This window comes from Eublepharis macularius, chromosome 16, assembly GCF_028583425.1.
Source record: "Eublepharis macularius isolate TG4126 chromosome 16, MPM_Emac_v1.0, whole genome shotgun sequence".
NCBI lineage: Eukaryota > Metazoa > Chordata > Lepidosauria > Squamata > Eublepharidae > Eublepharis > Eublepharis macularius.
In genome coordinates, this window is record NC_072805.1 from 4,360,860 (window position 1) to 4,378,243 (window position 17,384).

Sequence of the window (17,384 nt, forward strand, 5' to 3'; positions counted from 1 at the left end):
TGTGAGGACAATAAAACGTATCTGGAACAGACTACCATTAGTAGAGCCTTTTACAAATTCTACGCTAAGTTATACAATAAGAAAGAGGTGAATAAAGAATCAATAGCGACATATTTGGAGAAAATGAAACTCCCAGTAATTTCGGAAGCTTGGAGAAATAGACTGAATAATGAAGTAACGGATGAGGAAATAAGTAAGGCAATACAATCTGCAAATCTTGGAAAGGCGCCAGGGCCAGATGGACTTACGGCTAAATTTTACAAGACAATGGCCAATGAACTGGCACCATTCCTAAAAGAGGTGATCAATGGAGTTTTAAAGGATCAACGGATTCCAGATACTTGGAATGAAGCGAATATATCATTGATCCCTAAAGAAGGCCAAGACTTGACAAACGTGAAAAATTATAGACCTATATCGTTACTTAATAATGACTATAAAATCTTTGCGAAGATACTGGCGGAGAGACTGAAGGGGTGGCTTTCGGAAGTTATTGAGGAGGAACAAGCAGGCTTTTTGCCAGACAGACAAATTAGAGACAACTTGAGGACAGTGATAAATGCTATTGAATACTATGACAAGCGTTGTGATAAGGAGGTTGGTTTCTTCTTTGTTGATGCTGAAAAGGCGTTTGATAGTTTAAACTGGGATTTTATGTTTGCCACTATGGAAAAGCTACAAATGGGAGAAAGATTCATTAGAGCAATAAAGGAAATTTACAGAGACCAAAATGCAGCAATTGTGGTGAATGATGAAGTGACTAAGAAATTAGTTATAAGTAAAGGAACAAGACAAGGTTGCCCGCTGTCTCCGCTGTTGTTCATTTTGGTATTGGAGATTCTGATGATACAAATACGACAAGATGAAGAAATCCGTGGAATAAAAATAAAGGACTATTCTTATAAGGTCAGAGCATTTGCGGATGACATAATGCTAATTGTGGAAGACCCAATGGAGAACATGCCAAAAGTGATAGATAAGATTAAGGAGTATGGGGACTTGGCAGGTTTTTATATCAATAAAAAGAAATCAAAGGTATTATGCAAAAACATGACTAAGCAAAAACAACAATTGCTAATGGAAATAACGGAATGTGAAGTAACAAATAAGGTGAAATATTTGGGAATTGAACTGACTGCAAAGAACATAGATTTATTTAAAAATAACTATGAAAAACTATGGACTCAGATAGAGAGAGATCTGATCAAATGGAACAGATTGAATTTGTCATGGTTGGGAAGGATTGCAGCAGTGAAAATGAATGTGTTACCAAGAGTAATGTTTTTGCTACAGACAATACCAATCATCAGTGACTCTAAGCAATTTGAAAAATGGCAGAGGAAAATATCAGACTTTGTATGGGCAGGCAAGAAGCCTCGAGTGAAAATGAAAGTTTTACAAGATGCAAAAGAAAGAGGCGGAATGCAACTGCCCAATCTAAGACTTTACCATGACGCAATCTGCCTAGTGTGGTTGAAAGAGTGGATGACGTTAAAGAACAAGAAATTACTAGCCCTAGAGGGATACAAAAAAATATTCGGATGGCACGCATACCTATGGCATGATAAAGTAAAGGTGAACTCGATGTTCCTGCATCATTACATACGGAGAAGTTTATATACAATCTGGAAGAAGTACAGAATCTATTTACAAGAAGGAACCCCTTTGTGGGTAGTTCCATATGAGGTGATAGACCCGAGAGCTGTTGATAATGAGCAACAATGTTTAATTTACAAAGAAATAACTAGAACTGAAGCATCTAAACTCAGAATAAAGACTCAGGAGGAACTATCACCTTATTACGATTGGTTCCAGTACAGACAGATTAGAGATTTATATAACTCGGACTCTGTAAAGGGAGGTATACGAACAGAGAATTCGGAACTAGAGCAGACCCTTCTTAAAGAGGACAAGAAAAGAATATCCAAGGTATACCAAGTACTGTTGAAATGGTATACTGAGGACGAAATAGTTAAAGTACAAATGGTGAAATGGGCCATAAATTTCAACAAAGAAATAACAATGGAGACATGGGAATACTTGTGGAAGACTACAATGAAGATAACGACATGCACCAGCATTAAAGAGAACATTTACAAAATGATTTATCGTTGGTACATGACACCAAAGAAGATTGCGCTAGGGAATTTGAATACTTCTAATAAATGCTGGAAATGCAGGAAGCACGAGGGCTCCCTCTACCATATGTGGTGGACTTGTGAGGTAGCTAGGCAGTACTGGGGGGAAATAATAAGAGAAATGAGTGAGATTTTACAATTTCAAGTAAATAAGAACCCAGAACTCCTGCTACTAAACCTGGGAATGGAGGGAATTCCAGCCCACCATAGGACGTTGATATTTTACATGATGGCTGCAGCTAGACTTTTGTACGCGCAAAAATGGAAAGTACAAGAAGTGCCAACTATTGAAGATTGGATTTACAAATTGTTGCATATGGCAGAAATGGATAAAATGACAAGAAAACTGAGAAATCTGGACCCAGGACAGTTTAACACAGACTGGAAGAAGCTGAAACAATATTTGGAGAAGAAATGGGAGGTGGGAGGAGAACTGTGGCAGTTTGAGAACTATTGAAATATAATAAAATGTAGAGGGGGGTGACTTTACCGGGGGGGAGAAGAGGTAAAAATGAATCTCTAAACAGTTATGTTATTAGATTGATATATATAGAATAATAAATAGAATATTGATAGAAAATAACTAACCACAAGGGTTAACTATAAGGATTGACTAATTAATAATATTTTCTTTTTGATTTTGTACAATGTACCAAACTGAATATGGTAATATGAAGGTATATATGAGTCAAATTGATTGATATCATATATAAAATATTAACGTAAACTAATATAATTAAAACAGAAAGAAGAAAATAGAATGAATAATATATAGAGTATAAGTTAAGTTGGTTGATATATATGATTGTATGGCTTATATAGTTTATATAGTTTATGTTATTCAGAAATATTTGAAAACGGAATTATGGGATAAATTGTTTATCTATTATGGGTACAGAGTATTAAAAATAGTCAAAGAAGTATTGCTTAGAATAAAAGGAGAATACATATTTGATTAGATAGAGGAATATATAAAGAGTAAGGGAAAAGGGACAAAGGGCTGGAAAACTGTTGGAAGTCAATAAAAAGGGGGGGGGGGAAGGGAGGGGGTTAGAAATTGGTAAATGGGAGAATTGATTGTAATGTGAAAATAATTGATACTAACCCAATAAAAATTTTTTCGAAAAAAAAAATATTTTAATACAATATGCTTAGGAAGTAAGGGTTAGTTTTAATCATTATTAATAACAGGATAATGACCTCTCAAGGCAATTTTTTCGTGTTACGCTCCCCTGAGTAAGGTATGTTTTAATATTCTTAATGTGGTAAGGTTAAATAGGAGACATCACATCAGGCTATATTCACAAGACAGCTTCACCCTGGAAAAGTAACTGGAAAGAGTACTACATAATGAACTGTCATCATATAAATGTACTCTTTAACAACAGAATTCTACCCTTTTTACTTGGAAGATGGTCCAACAGAATTCAGTAGACTTCAGTAGACTTCAGTAGACTTTCTCCTCAAGGAGAAAGTCTTAGTTTAATTGGTTTTACTGGAACCCAGCTCTAGTTCGCACATGGCTCCCGTGTGTATTTTGTACACATCGGGATACAGGATTGAATCTTGGGCTTGTGTGCCTATCCACTGCCTGTCGTATGTAAACGCACTCCGCCCACACAATGTATCAACATCTTTTTTTCAAGTGGAAAGAAAGAACCTTTCAGAGGGACATGGGCATATTTGGCAGGAATCTTGGCATCTGTGCTGATTTCTCTGTGGTACATAAAAATCCACCTGTACCAGATGCCATTAAGTTCTTAGCCATAACTGATTGTACCAAAGTAGCTTGATTTAAGTGAGCTCTTATCAGTTTCATTAGTCGTACTTCAAAATCTGTTTCAGTCATACTTCAAAAGCTGGTTTAGTTCTTCTCAGCGAAATAATACTGTGGAGAGGAGTTAGAAAGCTGAAATGTACCGGAATGAAAATCTCGTTAAGGCTGAGACAGAAGAAGTGTGGGCACGGAAGGTTTGGTTTATTTGTTTTTGGAAATCCTCACAAGTGCATGACAGCAATCAAGCCAACATTTGCAGATCTTTACAAGCACCGCTGAGGATCTCTCTCCCGAGAAACCAGCGTAAGTTAACTGTGGCTGTTAAAGTAGACTTTTTACTAATATCTCCAACTGCTTCTTGGATCTCACCTACAGTTATATGAAAAATCAGAATACTGGTGGTGGTGTTGATATTTCTACATATAATAAAAGCTTGGAGCCAGTTATTGCTATTTCTTTACACACTGTCATGAGTAAGGAACTCTTCAGTGTGGGACCATAGGTAAATGAATTGGTTGGGCTGTGTGGATTTAATTTTCATTTTAAATAAATTTTTATTTATTTTTGGTAGGTTAGCATATACATCCAATATAAAAACATTAATTATTCTTCCCTTAACTAGTGTATGCCCCCCACCCCTCCCTCCCCCCTTTTATTTGACTTCCAACAGCGCTAGAACCGTTCGATCCCTGATCATTACATCTAATTTACATCTAATCTTTTTGAGTACAGGTAAAGTCACTTAATAGCTATCTTTCCGTAGCTATCAAAGATTACTAATTTTCCTTTTACATCCCATTCATTTTCTAAGTAATCCTTCATTTTCTGCCAGTCTGGATTTAATTTTCAGAGGCTAGGGGCATCGGGGCAGATATCAGATCCCCCCCCCGCACTCCTATGTAACTGAATGGTTGTTGGTCATTGCTTTGTGGAAAATGAAAGCATACTACATTTGGGAATAGTTTTACGAGAACATCCTTGTGCCTTGGGTAGGCCAGCCCACATGGATTAGACACACATTCCCACTGTGTACTAGGATGAGAATTGGGGCTTTGGGGGCTTGACCTTATTTAGCTTATTCCTATGCTGCACTTGTTTAATGCTCTAAAATGCTTGATTAAATGAAATACAAAACCCAGCAATTCTATAGATACATTCACATGTATCTATAGAGCCAGTTTGGTGTAGTGGTTAAGAGCACGGGACTCTAATCTGGAGAGCCGGGTTTGATTCCCCACTCCTCCACGAAGCCAGCTGGGTGACCTTGGGCGAGTCACAGTTCTCTGGAGCTCTTTCAGCCCCACCCACCTCACAGGGTGATTGTTGTGGGGTAATAATAACACTTTGTAAACCGCTCTGAGTGGGCATTAAGTTGTCCTGAAGGGCGGTATATAAATCGAATGTTATTATGTTATTATTATATCACCAAGTAGGCTCGAGAAGACCATATCCACACTTTGAGCCATCCGGAGATGGTTCGGCTTTCCTGTCCTGGGCCTACTTGGCATCCCAGAAAATCACAAGATTCACAAGTTTTACTCAGAAAGGGAAGAGGAGGGGGCGCTATTCCCTCAATTCTCTTTTGGCCAGCACAAAGAAAGGATCTCCATTGCTTTTCTCTGCTTTTTCCTCACCCCATTCATGAGGCTGAGAAGAATTATTTCTTTTAAACGTTTTTAACCATCAATAGTCATTCTAGTGAAGAATAAAACTACATTTAAAGAATAAAAGTTTCTGTCTTTCCCTTCCTTGTTATGGCTCAAGAGAGGCCTCTTCAATATGCTGGAAAACACCAAACTGATTAAAGGCATCTGCTCCTTCTCTAGAACCCTTGATTACCAAGGGCTGAGTCCAGAGGTTTGACATCTGAGAACTTCTTCACAACAGCTCCTTCTCTAAGGCTGTGATTTCATGCCAGCCTGATTAAAGGCACCTGCCCCCTTCATGGCACCTTTGAATACCAAGGGCTAAGTCCAGATGTGTGGCCCATCAGAGCCTCCTAACAATGGCTTCTTCTCCATTCCTGCAGCTTCGTGCCAGCCTGATTGTTTCCCTGGCACCCTTGATTTCCAAGGGCTAAATCCAGAGGTGTAGCCTGTCAGAGCCTCCTCACAAGAGTTCCTTCTCCAAGGTTCTGAGGGGTAAAGCCTGGAAATGTGTCCTGATAGAGCTATCAGTTCCAAGGCTCTTTCCCAAAGGCTTTGGCTGCCAGCTTGAATAACAGCCCTTTCACTTCCTTGGCTGTGTCAGTTCTGAAGGGAGAGAGCTGAAAGTGCAATTTAATAGAGTACTCAGTCCAGGGCTGAGATGCTTTTCCTCAAGGCATTTGGAAATGTGTCTGTCTCTAGGCATCCCTCCTCCTCCCAGTCTGTCCTTGGTTCTGAGCCCATGGAGCCCATGGAGTCAAAGGTTAGTACAGCTAACACATAGCAGCCTGGAACCATCCACAGAATGACTGAGGATCCTCAGCTGCTTCTGTTTTAACAGAGATGATAAACCTGCACCTCTCTGCCAAATGCTTTTCAGTTCCATGTATGCCCACACTATCAGGGAATGGTGCTGGCTCTCTCCATGGTTCTCAATCTCATTCCTGTTAGATTCTGCAATCATTTAGGAATATGCAGAGGGTCTCTGTTAGTCAAGACAGAGTAACTTCAGCAGAAACAAAGAAAAGAACACAAGGCTTACCAGAGGCCTTTCCTAGCTGTCTGTCAGCCAATTTATACAGACATGAGTAAAGCATGGACTGGAACTGCTCCCGATTCTGTTATCCTGGAACTAACATAAAACATGAAACAGATTCTACAGCATTACAATTACCACTGCTAGGCGAGAGTTCTTATTGCAATTTTGTTCATCCTGTCTCTGGGGTCATTCCTGTAAGACACCATTTCTAACATGAGCCAGTTTGGTGTAGTAGTTATAGCATTGGGCTAGAATCTGGGAAATCCAGATTCAAATGCTATTCTGCCTGAAAGGCTTGCTTGTGACCTTGGGCCCATCGCATTCTCTTAGCCTGGCCTGCTTTTCAGGGTTTTTGTGTGGCTGGAATGGAAATATATAAAATGTTATAGCCACTTTGAGTCCCCATTGGGGCTGAAAGGCGGGGTTTGAATAAACTTCACATCTATCTTTTTAAAGGATATCTTATGTTTCTACTCAAAAGGACTGCCCATGGGCAAGTAATCCTTGACACACAAACTTGCATTAAATTAGCCACTGTCAGGGCCCCTACTACAATCCTTTAGCAAATTTAAACTTCAAACTAGTGGTCATCATTGATGTTGATGATTAAATAGCACATCATCTTTCATTCAATCACTGTAGATTGTGAATGCTGTAAACTATTAGCCTATGTGGGAAGCAGAATTCCCCTGCTGCAATTTTTCCTTTAAGCTGCTAATCAACAAGTCATGATGATCCTTTTACATCCCCATTGAAGGGAGCATGAAACATGTTTTAACCCCATCCCGGAGCATAAAGGGTATGGGCCAAAGAGTTATAAATTGAGGCTACTGAACATCTCCAATAGCAGGTTGCCTCTTTGTATAATAAGATAAAAGCCCAGAGGCTCTCTAAGGACTAACATTTATTGGATATGAGCGTTTGTGAGTTCAGCTTAGTCCTTCAGATATCTGTGTGTTTCACAGCCTGTAACTGTAACGTATGTGATGAATCTGTTCCTTTAATCTGGAACTGGACTGCCTTAGTCCATACTAGGACGTGGTGTTTTTTTTTTAAAGAAGTAGTGGCTGTTACTGTGACTTCACACAAAGACTGAATTCTTCAGTCCAGATAGGCAACACTCTGTGAGGAGGAACAGGCTTGCTGTCAAATCCTTCAAATTCATTTGTCTATTCTCTTTGGTGATTTACTCTACAAGAGAAAGTAAAAATTCAGTGCTCTCCTGCCTCATCCAGCACTCTCAAGTTTTCTTCAATTCTTTCTCACATCTCTATTACTTTGTGGGATCAAAAGACCTAAGGTCTTCCCCACCTCCTCTTGAAAAACGTGATCTGGCTATGGTGATCCACAGTCTGATCAAATCCAAGTTAAAGTACTGTAGAGTGATACTTCATATAAAGCTGTTTCATTTAAAATTCTTTCATTATAGTACTCTTGCTCCTGGTTGTAATTTTTCAAAAAAAGTGGGGGAAGGAGAGCTGGGTAGCAGCTCCACAACAGAATCAGCCCAGGTAAAAGAAAATAGGGTAGGCTGAAAATGACACAGTAGCACAGTCGGTAGGATGGTCACCTTTCAACTGTGTTGGAAATATGTAAAAGACCTGCACATATCACTTGCACATAAGAAACGGCAATACTGTGAACACATCTCTGTCAGAACTAGCTTTTATCAATAGCTCTTTTACTGCTGTTTAACTTAGCACTCTCTTTTCAAGAACATAACTGCATTGTTAAAGGAGATGTTACTCTTTGTTTGGGGCTCTCTTCAAAAACTGTCAGGAAACTTGTTGGTCCAAAACATTGGAAGCAGTCTTCTGTGAGGGGCTGGATATAAGAACTGTATCACCCCTGTTCAGAAACAGCTTCACTAGCTGCCCACCTACTTTCAGGCACTATTCAAAGTGCTTATTCTTATCTCTTTAAGGTCCTTACAATGCAATCCTAAACAAAGTGATTCTGTTGAGCCAGTTTGGTGTAGTGGTTAAGAGCACGGGACTCTTAATCTGGAGAGCCGGGTTTGATTTCTCACTCCTCCACTGGAAGCCAGCTGGGGGGCCTTGGGTCACTCACAGCTCTCTCAGAGCTCTCTCAGCCCCACCCACTTCACAGAGTGTTTTGTTGTGGGGATAATAATAACATACTTTGTAAACTGCTCTGAGTAGGCGTTAAGTCATCCTAAAGGGCAGTATATAAATCAAATGTTGTTGCTGCTGCTGCTGCTGCTGTTGTTAAATGGATTGGGCGCTTGAAAGATCGCCTCATTGAGAAGCAGGCCTAAGAATCCCTGGAGTTGTATAAGGAAATTGCTTGAGCAACATATGACTGGGGAGGCCAGTTTTGCCAGAATATGGAGAAGCAGGCAAAAGAGCAATGAAACAATACTGGTTTTATATGATGCTTCAAGAAAGAGCCTAGGAGAGCAGGGCCAATAATAGGCAGGTTCAGAGATGCAACCCATCATGCAGGGGTGGACTGTTTTGTCCAAGAACTAAAATCCCTTTGTCATGAATAGATGCGGTGCCATTGAAGATTCTGTTGCCACAAAACTCTGTTGACAGTTGGAGGAAGCAATGGATTTAGTTCCTGTTCCCTTCAAGGAGACAGAGAAGGAGACAGATTTGAACAGTTGATAACTACATGCTTAGAAATTATATTTTGATTCGAGGGTATTTTTTAATAATGTTAACAACCTCCATTGTGTTAAGTTTAGTGCCTAAGTTTCCCCAGTCCTCCTGGGAATTATGCAAGTTAATTCATCCTCATTTCTATTACTTTTGATCTCTTAATAGATTTAGATTTATTGTCATTAGCCATAGGCCATCACAGGATTAAAAAACCAAAAACATGCTTCATCTAAAAACAGTCACCTCCAGCATCATAGTTAAAACATTTTATATTAACTGCACAAAGGATCGTGCCAGTCCTACAGATACTCATTTGAAGAAGCCTTGGGCCTGATCTTCCTGGCTGCTAATGCAAATTGTGAAACTCCGTGGGATAGACGGCTGTCGCTGACTGCTGACAGGAGCATGATTTTCTGAGTTTCCGAGTATGCGGCTCTAGTAGGCAAAGTTCCGGCCAGAAATTTAATTCTGGGTGCATTAGGTAGCTGGCAGTATAATAGATAATGAGGAAGGTTCTCTACTGCAGACAGTCCGCAGATACAAACACGGTTTTCCTTGGGTGTCTGAGAGTAATGGCTGGCCAAGAAGGCTGATTGCATGGACTGAAAGCGCAGGGCAGTGAAAGAGACTCATAAGATGGTAGTTAGAAATGCTGGCAAGGCGCATGGATCTTGAGCGGTCAAACGTTTTAATTTATACCAGGGGCCTGCCCTAGATTTCGATACTGATACTCTGTTGATCACTGCATCCAAATTGTAGATCCAGTCTCTAAGTTGTGAGTTGTCAGCGGAAGCCCCTAACAGGTCGTCAGGAATAGTATACCTTTCACAGAGGGAGCAAAGAAAGCCAGAGCGCGTAGGATCTTTGGCTAAAAGGTAATTTACAGATTAATGGCTTAGAGAATCAGAATGGGACAATTTGAACTTTTTCTAGTACTCTACATCTGCCAGATGTACCCGCACCCTTATTGATTGAAGGCCTACTTCATCTGTCATCAGTTTATCTCTTAATAAATTCCTGGTTTTTCCCCTTGCTACTGTGTATAGTCTGAGAGGACTGACTTGGGAAGGTTTGGGATTTTCTCGCCTACGTGGTGCAGACAGCCCGAGATCATTGGGCTCTTCCTTGTACAAAGCAAGGCATGGGAAAAAGTCAAGGTGTTCCCCCTCCTATATGTTAAAACTTCAGTGGTTGTGCAGCAAATCCTTTGCGCCTGAAGGGGTGGTGAGGGGAGGTCAAAGGGTGACTGGGCACAACCTTCCCCTCACCTGCTGCAACCCTTCTGAGAAGTGGTGCTGTGACCAGGCTACCCTCTACCCTGTTGTGATGCCCCCCCTCCGCCCTACTGCCACACACTTTAAACCTCCCTTCTCAGGTTCTAGGCCACACAGGCAGATCAGGGCAGTCACCGTGCAGCACCTGTCTAGTCCCTACTTACCAGGCAGAGAGCCCTGATCCAAATCCACGTAGGGGGTCCCCTCTCTCCTTCCCGAAGACTTCCCCAGACAGGCAGCCCATTCCCTCAATTCATTAAATGCCCAGGACTGTTGGAGTAAGGGAACTCAGTATTTCTTGCCCTTATATGCAGACAGCCATATAAACAGAGAAGAAGAAAAATAACTAGATGAACAACGCAGGAGTGAGTGATTGAAACACATGGATACATTGTTCTTAAGATGTGAACTTATACCTTAATCAAATGTTATTATTATGTTGTTATTAACCCCACACTCTCGTAAAAGGTGTCAGCAGCCTGTTATATTGCTGCTCCCTCAGCTGCCTAGAATCCTCCTCCCTCTCTAACTGTTCTAACAGATCTCAACTGCCACCATCATTCCAATAGCTCTCATTGGCTGTTTGTTGTTGGGAAAGGTGCAACTTAACCTGTCCATCACACCTGTTTTCAGTTTACAAAGAAAAAGTACACAATCTAAATCTAGCGTGGTTAAGGAATAACTGGCCTGTGTTAAGTGACCCTGACTCTGCAGTTTGGTTTTGAACTATCTCTTCGGATCACAGGAACTATGCGATGATCCTATTGTACGCTTCTTTTGTTGCAGAACCAATTAACAGACCGTGGAAATAGTGCAGTGTCCTCATGCTTATCCCCTATCTGCATCTAAAGAAAGGATTACCCTGGACCGTTGTGTGCCTGCTTGCTTTTATATGGATGATTGATGTGACCTTATACAGTGATATGCCACCTGTGATATGCTCTTCTAGCCCCTGTTCCCCAGTGTGGCACCTGCTCCATGTTCCAGGAAAATGAGCAAGTCCATGGCCCCATAGGCAAGTGGTTCTCTACTTGAAGTAGCTACTACAGCAGGTATTGGAGGATGGATAAGCTGCAAGCATCCCTGAACTACAGCTCTTATGCCAGAGGCAGGAAAAAAGGGCCTGTCCTCTTCAGCAACTCCTCACTCATCTGTAGCCTCTCCACCACTGTGCCTGCCCCCTAGGGAAAGAGCAAACTGGCCACCCTGAAGTAGTGATGGTTTTCATCCCCTTCTTCCATCACCAGCTTTCTGTCCTCTGAGTGCCTTGGCAGTCTCTCACTGTCACTTTTGCTGCTGAGTCTCAAGCGAGAAGGCAGAGAAGGAAAATTTGCTTTTACTGCAAATATGCAAGGTTCAGTCATGGAAGGTGTGCCTCTTGGTTGATGCTAATTGCAAAATGTGGCTCTCTGGCATAATGCATTAATATTACTTTCTCCCCTCTGTATTCCAGGGTGTTCATGAATCAAAAGGAGTGACAGAAGACTACTTGAAACTGGAATACCTGATACAAAAGGTTGTTTCCCCTTACCTGGGCACCTATGGCTTGTACTCGAGTGAGGGGCCTATCAGTCATTCTTCCTGTATTTTAGGTAAGACACAGGAGGGACCAATGAGTACTGATGGGAGAAGAAAAATCCCACCAATCTCTTCTTCCTCCCCTTTTGTTATCCATCCACACACACCCAGTTCTCCAATTTGATCCAATCTCCAACTTGCAAAATAACACTGATTCCTTACCATTCCTTATCCTAATTGGCCATCTGGCCTCTTGCCTCCCAATAGGTTTATTTAAACTCCTTTTCTGTGGCATCTTGAGGCAATCGGGCAAGCATGTACATCATCCACTTGCTGACTGGGGGTGGGATTAATGACACTGGGGATGGGATTAATCTTTTAAAAATATTTTCACATTTTTCTGATTTTTAGTCATGCGCCTCCTATATGTTTATGGACCCATTTTTCATCCATGTGTGGGGGCAAAGTTTGGGATTGAATATATATTTAATACAACCTCCTAAAGCACGTCAGAAATCACTGATGTGACATAATAAGAGGGCTTTTTTGCTTGATGAAAGTGTAGGGATGTCCCTGAAATGTGAATGTCTTCTACTGGAATTACAAAAATTATACCATTTATTTATAATTCATATTAATCACCTTTCAACCAACAAAAACAGGCCCCTGAGGCAATTTACAATACAAGATAAAATCTACACAAATAGAGTAAGATCAGAAAAAGAATAAAAGTAGTTATAAAGTATCAAGGAACGTAGCCATTTCCCAATATTATATCATAAAAAATAAATATAAAAAAACTTAATTGAAATCAAAGGCCTCCCAAGCAGGCAGATGGTTAATTCCCCCCCCCCCGGGAGGCCTTTAGGGTTTGGGGAGGGGGATTCGACAGATGGGAGGGGGGTGCAGCAGGCAAGAAAAGCTCGAGTCCTGGTCAGCCAGTCCCGGCTGGTTCTCTAAAGAAGCCCCCCCCCCCGCATGCAGAGATCAGAGTCTGGATCAGGCAATGCAGGCAGAGGTCCTCAGGGCCCAAGCGTCACAGGGATTCAAAGGTCAAAATCAGCACCTTACAGAGGAGAGGCTGTGGGGTCAGTGGGAGAGCATCGGCTTGGCGCGCAGAAGGTCCCCGGTCCAGTCTCTAGCATCCCCAGTGGAAAGGATTGGGTGGGGGGTGGTGTGAAAGACCCTTTTCTGCTCAAGGCCATGAAGAGCCACGTCCAGTCTGAGAAGACAACACAGACCTTGATTGATGGCAAGCGGCCCGGTTTGGCATAAGGCGGGTTCATCTTCCGTCTTCCTGTGCAGTCCCCACGTGAGGCTGCGCACGCGCAGGCCTGCCAGTTTGGGGGGCTTTTTAAAGCTGAAAATCCACCAGGGGGCGCCCTTGCCTCCCACTGCTCATGTGCAGCTGCTTCCCGCCCAAAGCAGCCCCTTGGGAGGCAGGGCGCCCCCTGCCACCCCCAGTTGCTCTTTTGCTGCCCTTGGATGAGGTTCCAGCTGATCGAGCTGAAGATAAGTCGTTGTTGTTTTTCTTATCTTTTAAGCAGAACAGCGTCTAGAAATGTCAGAGGAGGCCTTGTTTAAGTGTTGCACAAAATGCAATGCTAAAAGGACAAAAACTGACGGGCATTGGCTTTGTTTGATGTGCTTGGGGGAGGTGCCCAACACCCAGTCGTGTGAGCACTGCCTGAGTTTTAGCACCAAAGCCAGGGCAGAAAGAGCTGGCTGTTTAACAGCATCGTTGTAGCAGAGAGCTCTTGAGGCTGCAGAAGACCCAGCAAAGGCAAAAAAAAAAAATCAGTCCAGGCCGGTGATACCAAAGCGTCGGATCCCAAAGCTCTGTTGACTCCGAGACACTCCTTGACTCTGCGACCCAGTGCATCAGGTTCAAAGACTCCTCAGAGTCGAGCATCGGTTTTCGGTTGAGCTATAGAGACTCACAAATTATGCAGCTGCCATTTTTTCCTAGTAATCTCTGCCATAGCTTTCATAGAAGATACAAGAGTCTAATGTGGCGGCTGCCTCTGAGCACTTGCATCAGCAGCCAGTATGAACATCCCAGCGAAGCTGCATGAAGTGGAAAGCAGAAGGAAGTCAGAAGCTGTGAGAAGGGAAAGAGGGAAGGTTAAAGAATTAAGGATGGGTGCCATGTTAAAGCTTCAGGGTAAAGACTGCCAGCACATGCAGAAGAGCTGCAAAGGGCTCTGTGTTCCCTTCCTCATGAAATCGCACAAGGCAAAATGCCGAGGCTTTGGCCCTTTGCGAGTGACGGCATTCGCCTGCTGCCACCTAGTGGCCAGCGTGAATGGTCTGGGAGCTGCTGTCGTCTCACAGGGGTGTATAAAATCGCTGGGAGTCCTATGTAAGCAGCTTGTAGCTTTCCCCAAAACAGTGTGATAGAACAATATAAATAAACAATTGAAACTGCAGTTGGAACGTTCCCTGACACAGGGTGAATGACTTCAGGCTGACATGAGGCACTTATTTTTTTTCAGCTAGAATTCGTGCAGTCTCCAGTTTTGTGAGGCAAAAGAGGATACTTGGGATTTCTTAAGAAATTAAGACATTAATAATCTGTTTTAAGTGACTATTAGACTCTCACGTAAGAACGTAATTTGTTGAATCAGATTATTGTTTGTGAAGGGCCTGAAGAGTCAGAACAAGATCCAGGGAGCCCAGCATGTATTTGATAGAGGAATTTCAACAACTCATAAGCTCTGTTGGATGGCCCCTTGAGAACTGGCCAGTGTTTGCCCATCACACAATAGCCAGACCTTCTGCCAACTCTTGCCCTAACATAAAGTTTATTCTCGAATCAAGTAGAACAGAAGCTCAGACTCCTGGGGGGAAAAGGTTATGATATTCCTGCCTACACAGCTTCAGAGTAGAATAAAACTGCTAGAAAGAAGGTGGTCAGCAAACCATTTAAAACAGTCAAGGAGTTCAGCTTTATAAGCACCTAATGATCTTGATGAAGAGGTGGAAGAAAGGAAAGAAGCTCATAAAGGACACGAGAAGGCAGAAGGGAAGATTAGAAGAGGGGGAGCTGCTGACAAAACGGCAAATGAGAGGAGTCTGTGGGTGGAGTAAACTTAGGAAGGCAGACAGGAGAGGTGGGAGAGGCTGAAGTTCACTTCCTGTAAGAAAAGAACCAGCCAAAACTGTGGCCTCCAGTTGCAGCAGCACTAGTAGCAATAGAAACGCAACATGCAGATTTTAATTGTTTCCTCTGTTTATTAACAGAAAAGCAGTTCTTCCGGTGCTCTAAATCAGCAGACGTCCTTGCGAAGAATCCTGTGGTGAGATCTAAAAGTTACAACAACCCCCTGCTGACTCCAGTAGCCGAGTATGAATCAGAGGCTGCAGTCCCCAACAGCTCTGGCATCCGAAGGCACTCTGTCTCTGAGATGACTTTGTGTATGGAGATGCAGGACTACGCCAGTCTGATGACAATCATGGATAGCAGCTCCAAGAATTCTATGGCTGCCACCAAAAACTCAATCTTGGGAGAGCCAGAAAGGCTTCCCACTGGCTCTGTACAGTGCACTGGCCACCTCAAGTCACCTGAGCCACCGAAAGGACTCTCATACCCAGGAGATGACCAGAACAGGGCATTTGAGCTGGCCAGAGACCCAGATGCCAGGGCCATAGCCCCTACAGCCAGCCCTGAGAATATAGTGGATCAGATCTTGGAGTCAATAGAGTCAGATTCCGATGGAATCTTCATTGGTTTTGGCCAAAGCTGCTCCAGTTCTTCAGGGTGCAATGTGGATGTGAACAGCCAGAGCATTGTCTGAAGGTCTCTGGGTGAGAACCTCTGTTTATGCTTAAGAGCACAGCTTTGGGATTCAGGAAAACCTGTCTTGCAACGGAGTCTTCTGAAATACTTGGATAATCAGGAATAGAGGGAGGAGATGCCCTTCTGACCAGAGTGATATGTGGGGGACTGGTAGAACATTTAGGTGATGGTGGTACCATTTAAGCTTAGGTGTCAGACAGTGTTTCTGGCCAGGGGCCTTCAGTGGCAAGCCAGGCCCATCGGAAGGACAGGCCCTACAGTACGGGAAGGCCTGGCTGGGGCAAGAGGACCTGCAGGGCCATGCCGGACCTGCTCTCCAGCCTGCCTCTCCTGTGCGGCACCAGCTCCACAAGCCAGAGGCAAAGGGGGCTGCACACTCAGCTGATGCACTCACCCACCCTGGACATGACTGGCCGCCGCTGTTCTTTCTTTTGCTCCACCGCTTAGGCCTGACTCATACATTACCCTTGTGGTGTGGGAACAGCTTCCTCGGGGGGGGGGGGGTCCTGCACTGCACCAGTTATGCTTGTAAACAAGAGCCAGGGGTCTGACAGATGATGTGCTTCCTTCCTATAGGTGCATGTCCAGTTCTCGGAGATGAGTGACATTGCTGTAGGTTGTGACTGCCCGGTCCCAGTGATGAGATGCTGTTGGCATGATGCAGAATCCAAACAACAGAAAGGGATTCCCACCCATTGCACGAAGCACCTAAATTGGGCTGTAGGATGTATCTGTGTGACAGTTTCCAATCTGGGCTTTAGCAAAAGCTAAAAATGCAGCTGAATGTGTCAACGGACTTCTCTGAGAACCAGACTTGGGCTGTTTCCACGCATCCTAAAAAGAGTGCCCCACTTACTGAACGCTAGTGGCTTTTTCGCAGGATTTCTGACATCTCCGTTTGCAAAATGGATGCAGGCAGTTTTTGCAGCGCCACAAAAACAGAAATGAAACTGCCTGCATCTGTTTTGGAAACGGAGACGTCAGAAATCCCACGAAAAAGCTGCCAGCATTTGGTGAGTAGGGTGTTCTTTCTGGGACATGTGGAAATTGCCTTGGTTTGGCAAAAGTTAGTCGCTCTGAAGTCCCATTGAAATTGCTGGGTGGAATGATTCACCACGACTAAACTTTGCAATTGTAAATACTGCCATTCATCAATAGCTGGCAAATCATATCTAGACCTCAGCTGAGAAAATAACAAAGACTTATCATCACAGCCTATTATTTGATAGTGAAAATCCACCTATCTGTCCAAGCCTTCCATAAAAAAGATTTCCTCCCAATTTTTAAATCCCATAATGTTAATTTAGTATGTAAGAATGGGTCAAGAAGAGGCTGGGTGAATATCTGTCAGGGATGCTTTAGGCTCATCCTGCCTTGGGCAGGGGGTGGGACTAGAAGGTCTGTACGGCCCCTCCCAGCTCCGTGTGGTTCTGAGATTGATAGTTTCGTGATATTGTGTGCCGTACTTTTCTAATCGCAGAAACTGCAGGAGGAACCTAGACCGTAATACATTCCATTTAAAGAGCGGCTCCAAACAAGAACCCTCCAAAAGAGCCCAAGATGGATAAT

At 43.0% G+C, this 17,384-nt stretch overlaps 1 protein-coding gene across 2 annotated transcripts in view; it reads left to right on the forward strand.

The window, feature by feature from the left end:
- PRR5 (proline rich 5) overlaps window positions 1-16,749 on the forward strand; it is a 137,896-nt gene extending 121,147 nt beyond the window's left edge. For both annotated transcript variants that reach the window (XM_055000862.1, XM_055000863.1), the window contains 2 exons: window positions 11,952-12,090; window positions 15,260-16,749. In XM_055000862.1, the coding sequence (XP_054856837.1) occupies window positions 11,952-12,090; window positions 15,260-15,813 (693 nt within the window). In that variant the 3' untranslated portion in view covers window positions 15,814-16,749. The remainder of the gene's footprint in view (window positions 1-11,951; window positions 12,091-15,259) is intronic.
- Window positions 16,750-17,384: the final 635 nt, after the last annotated feature.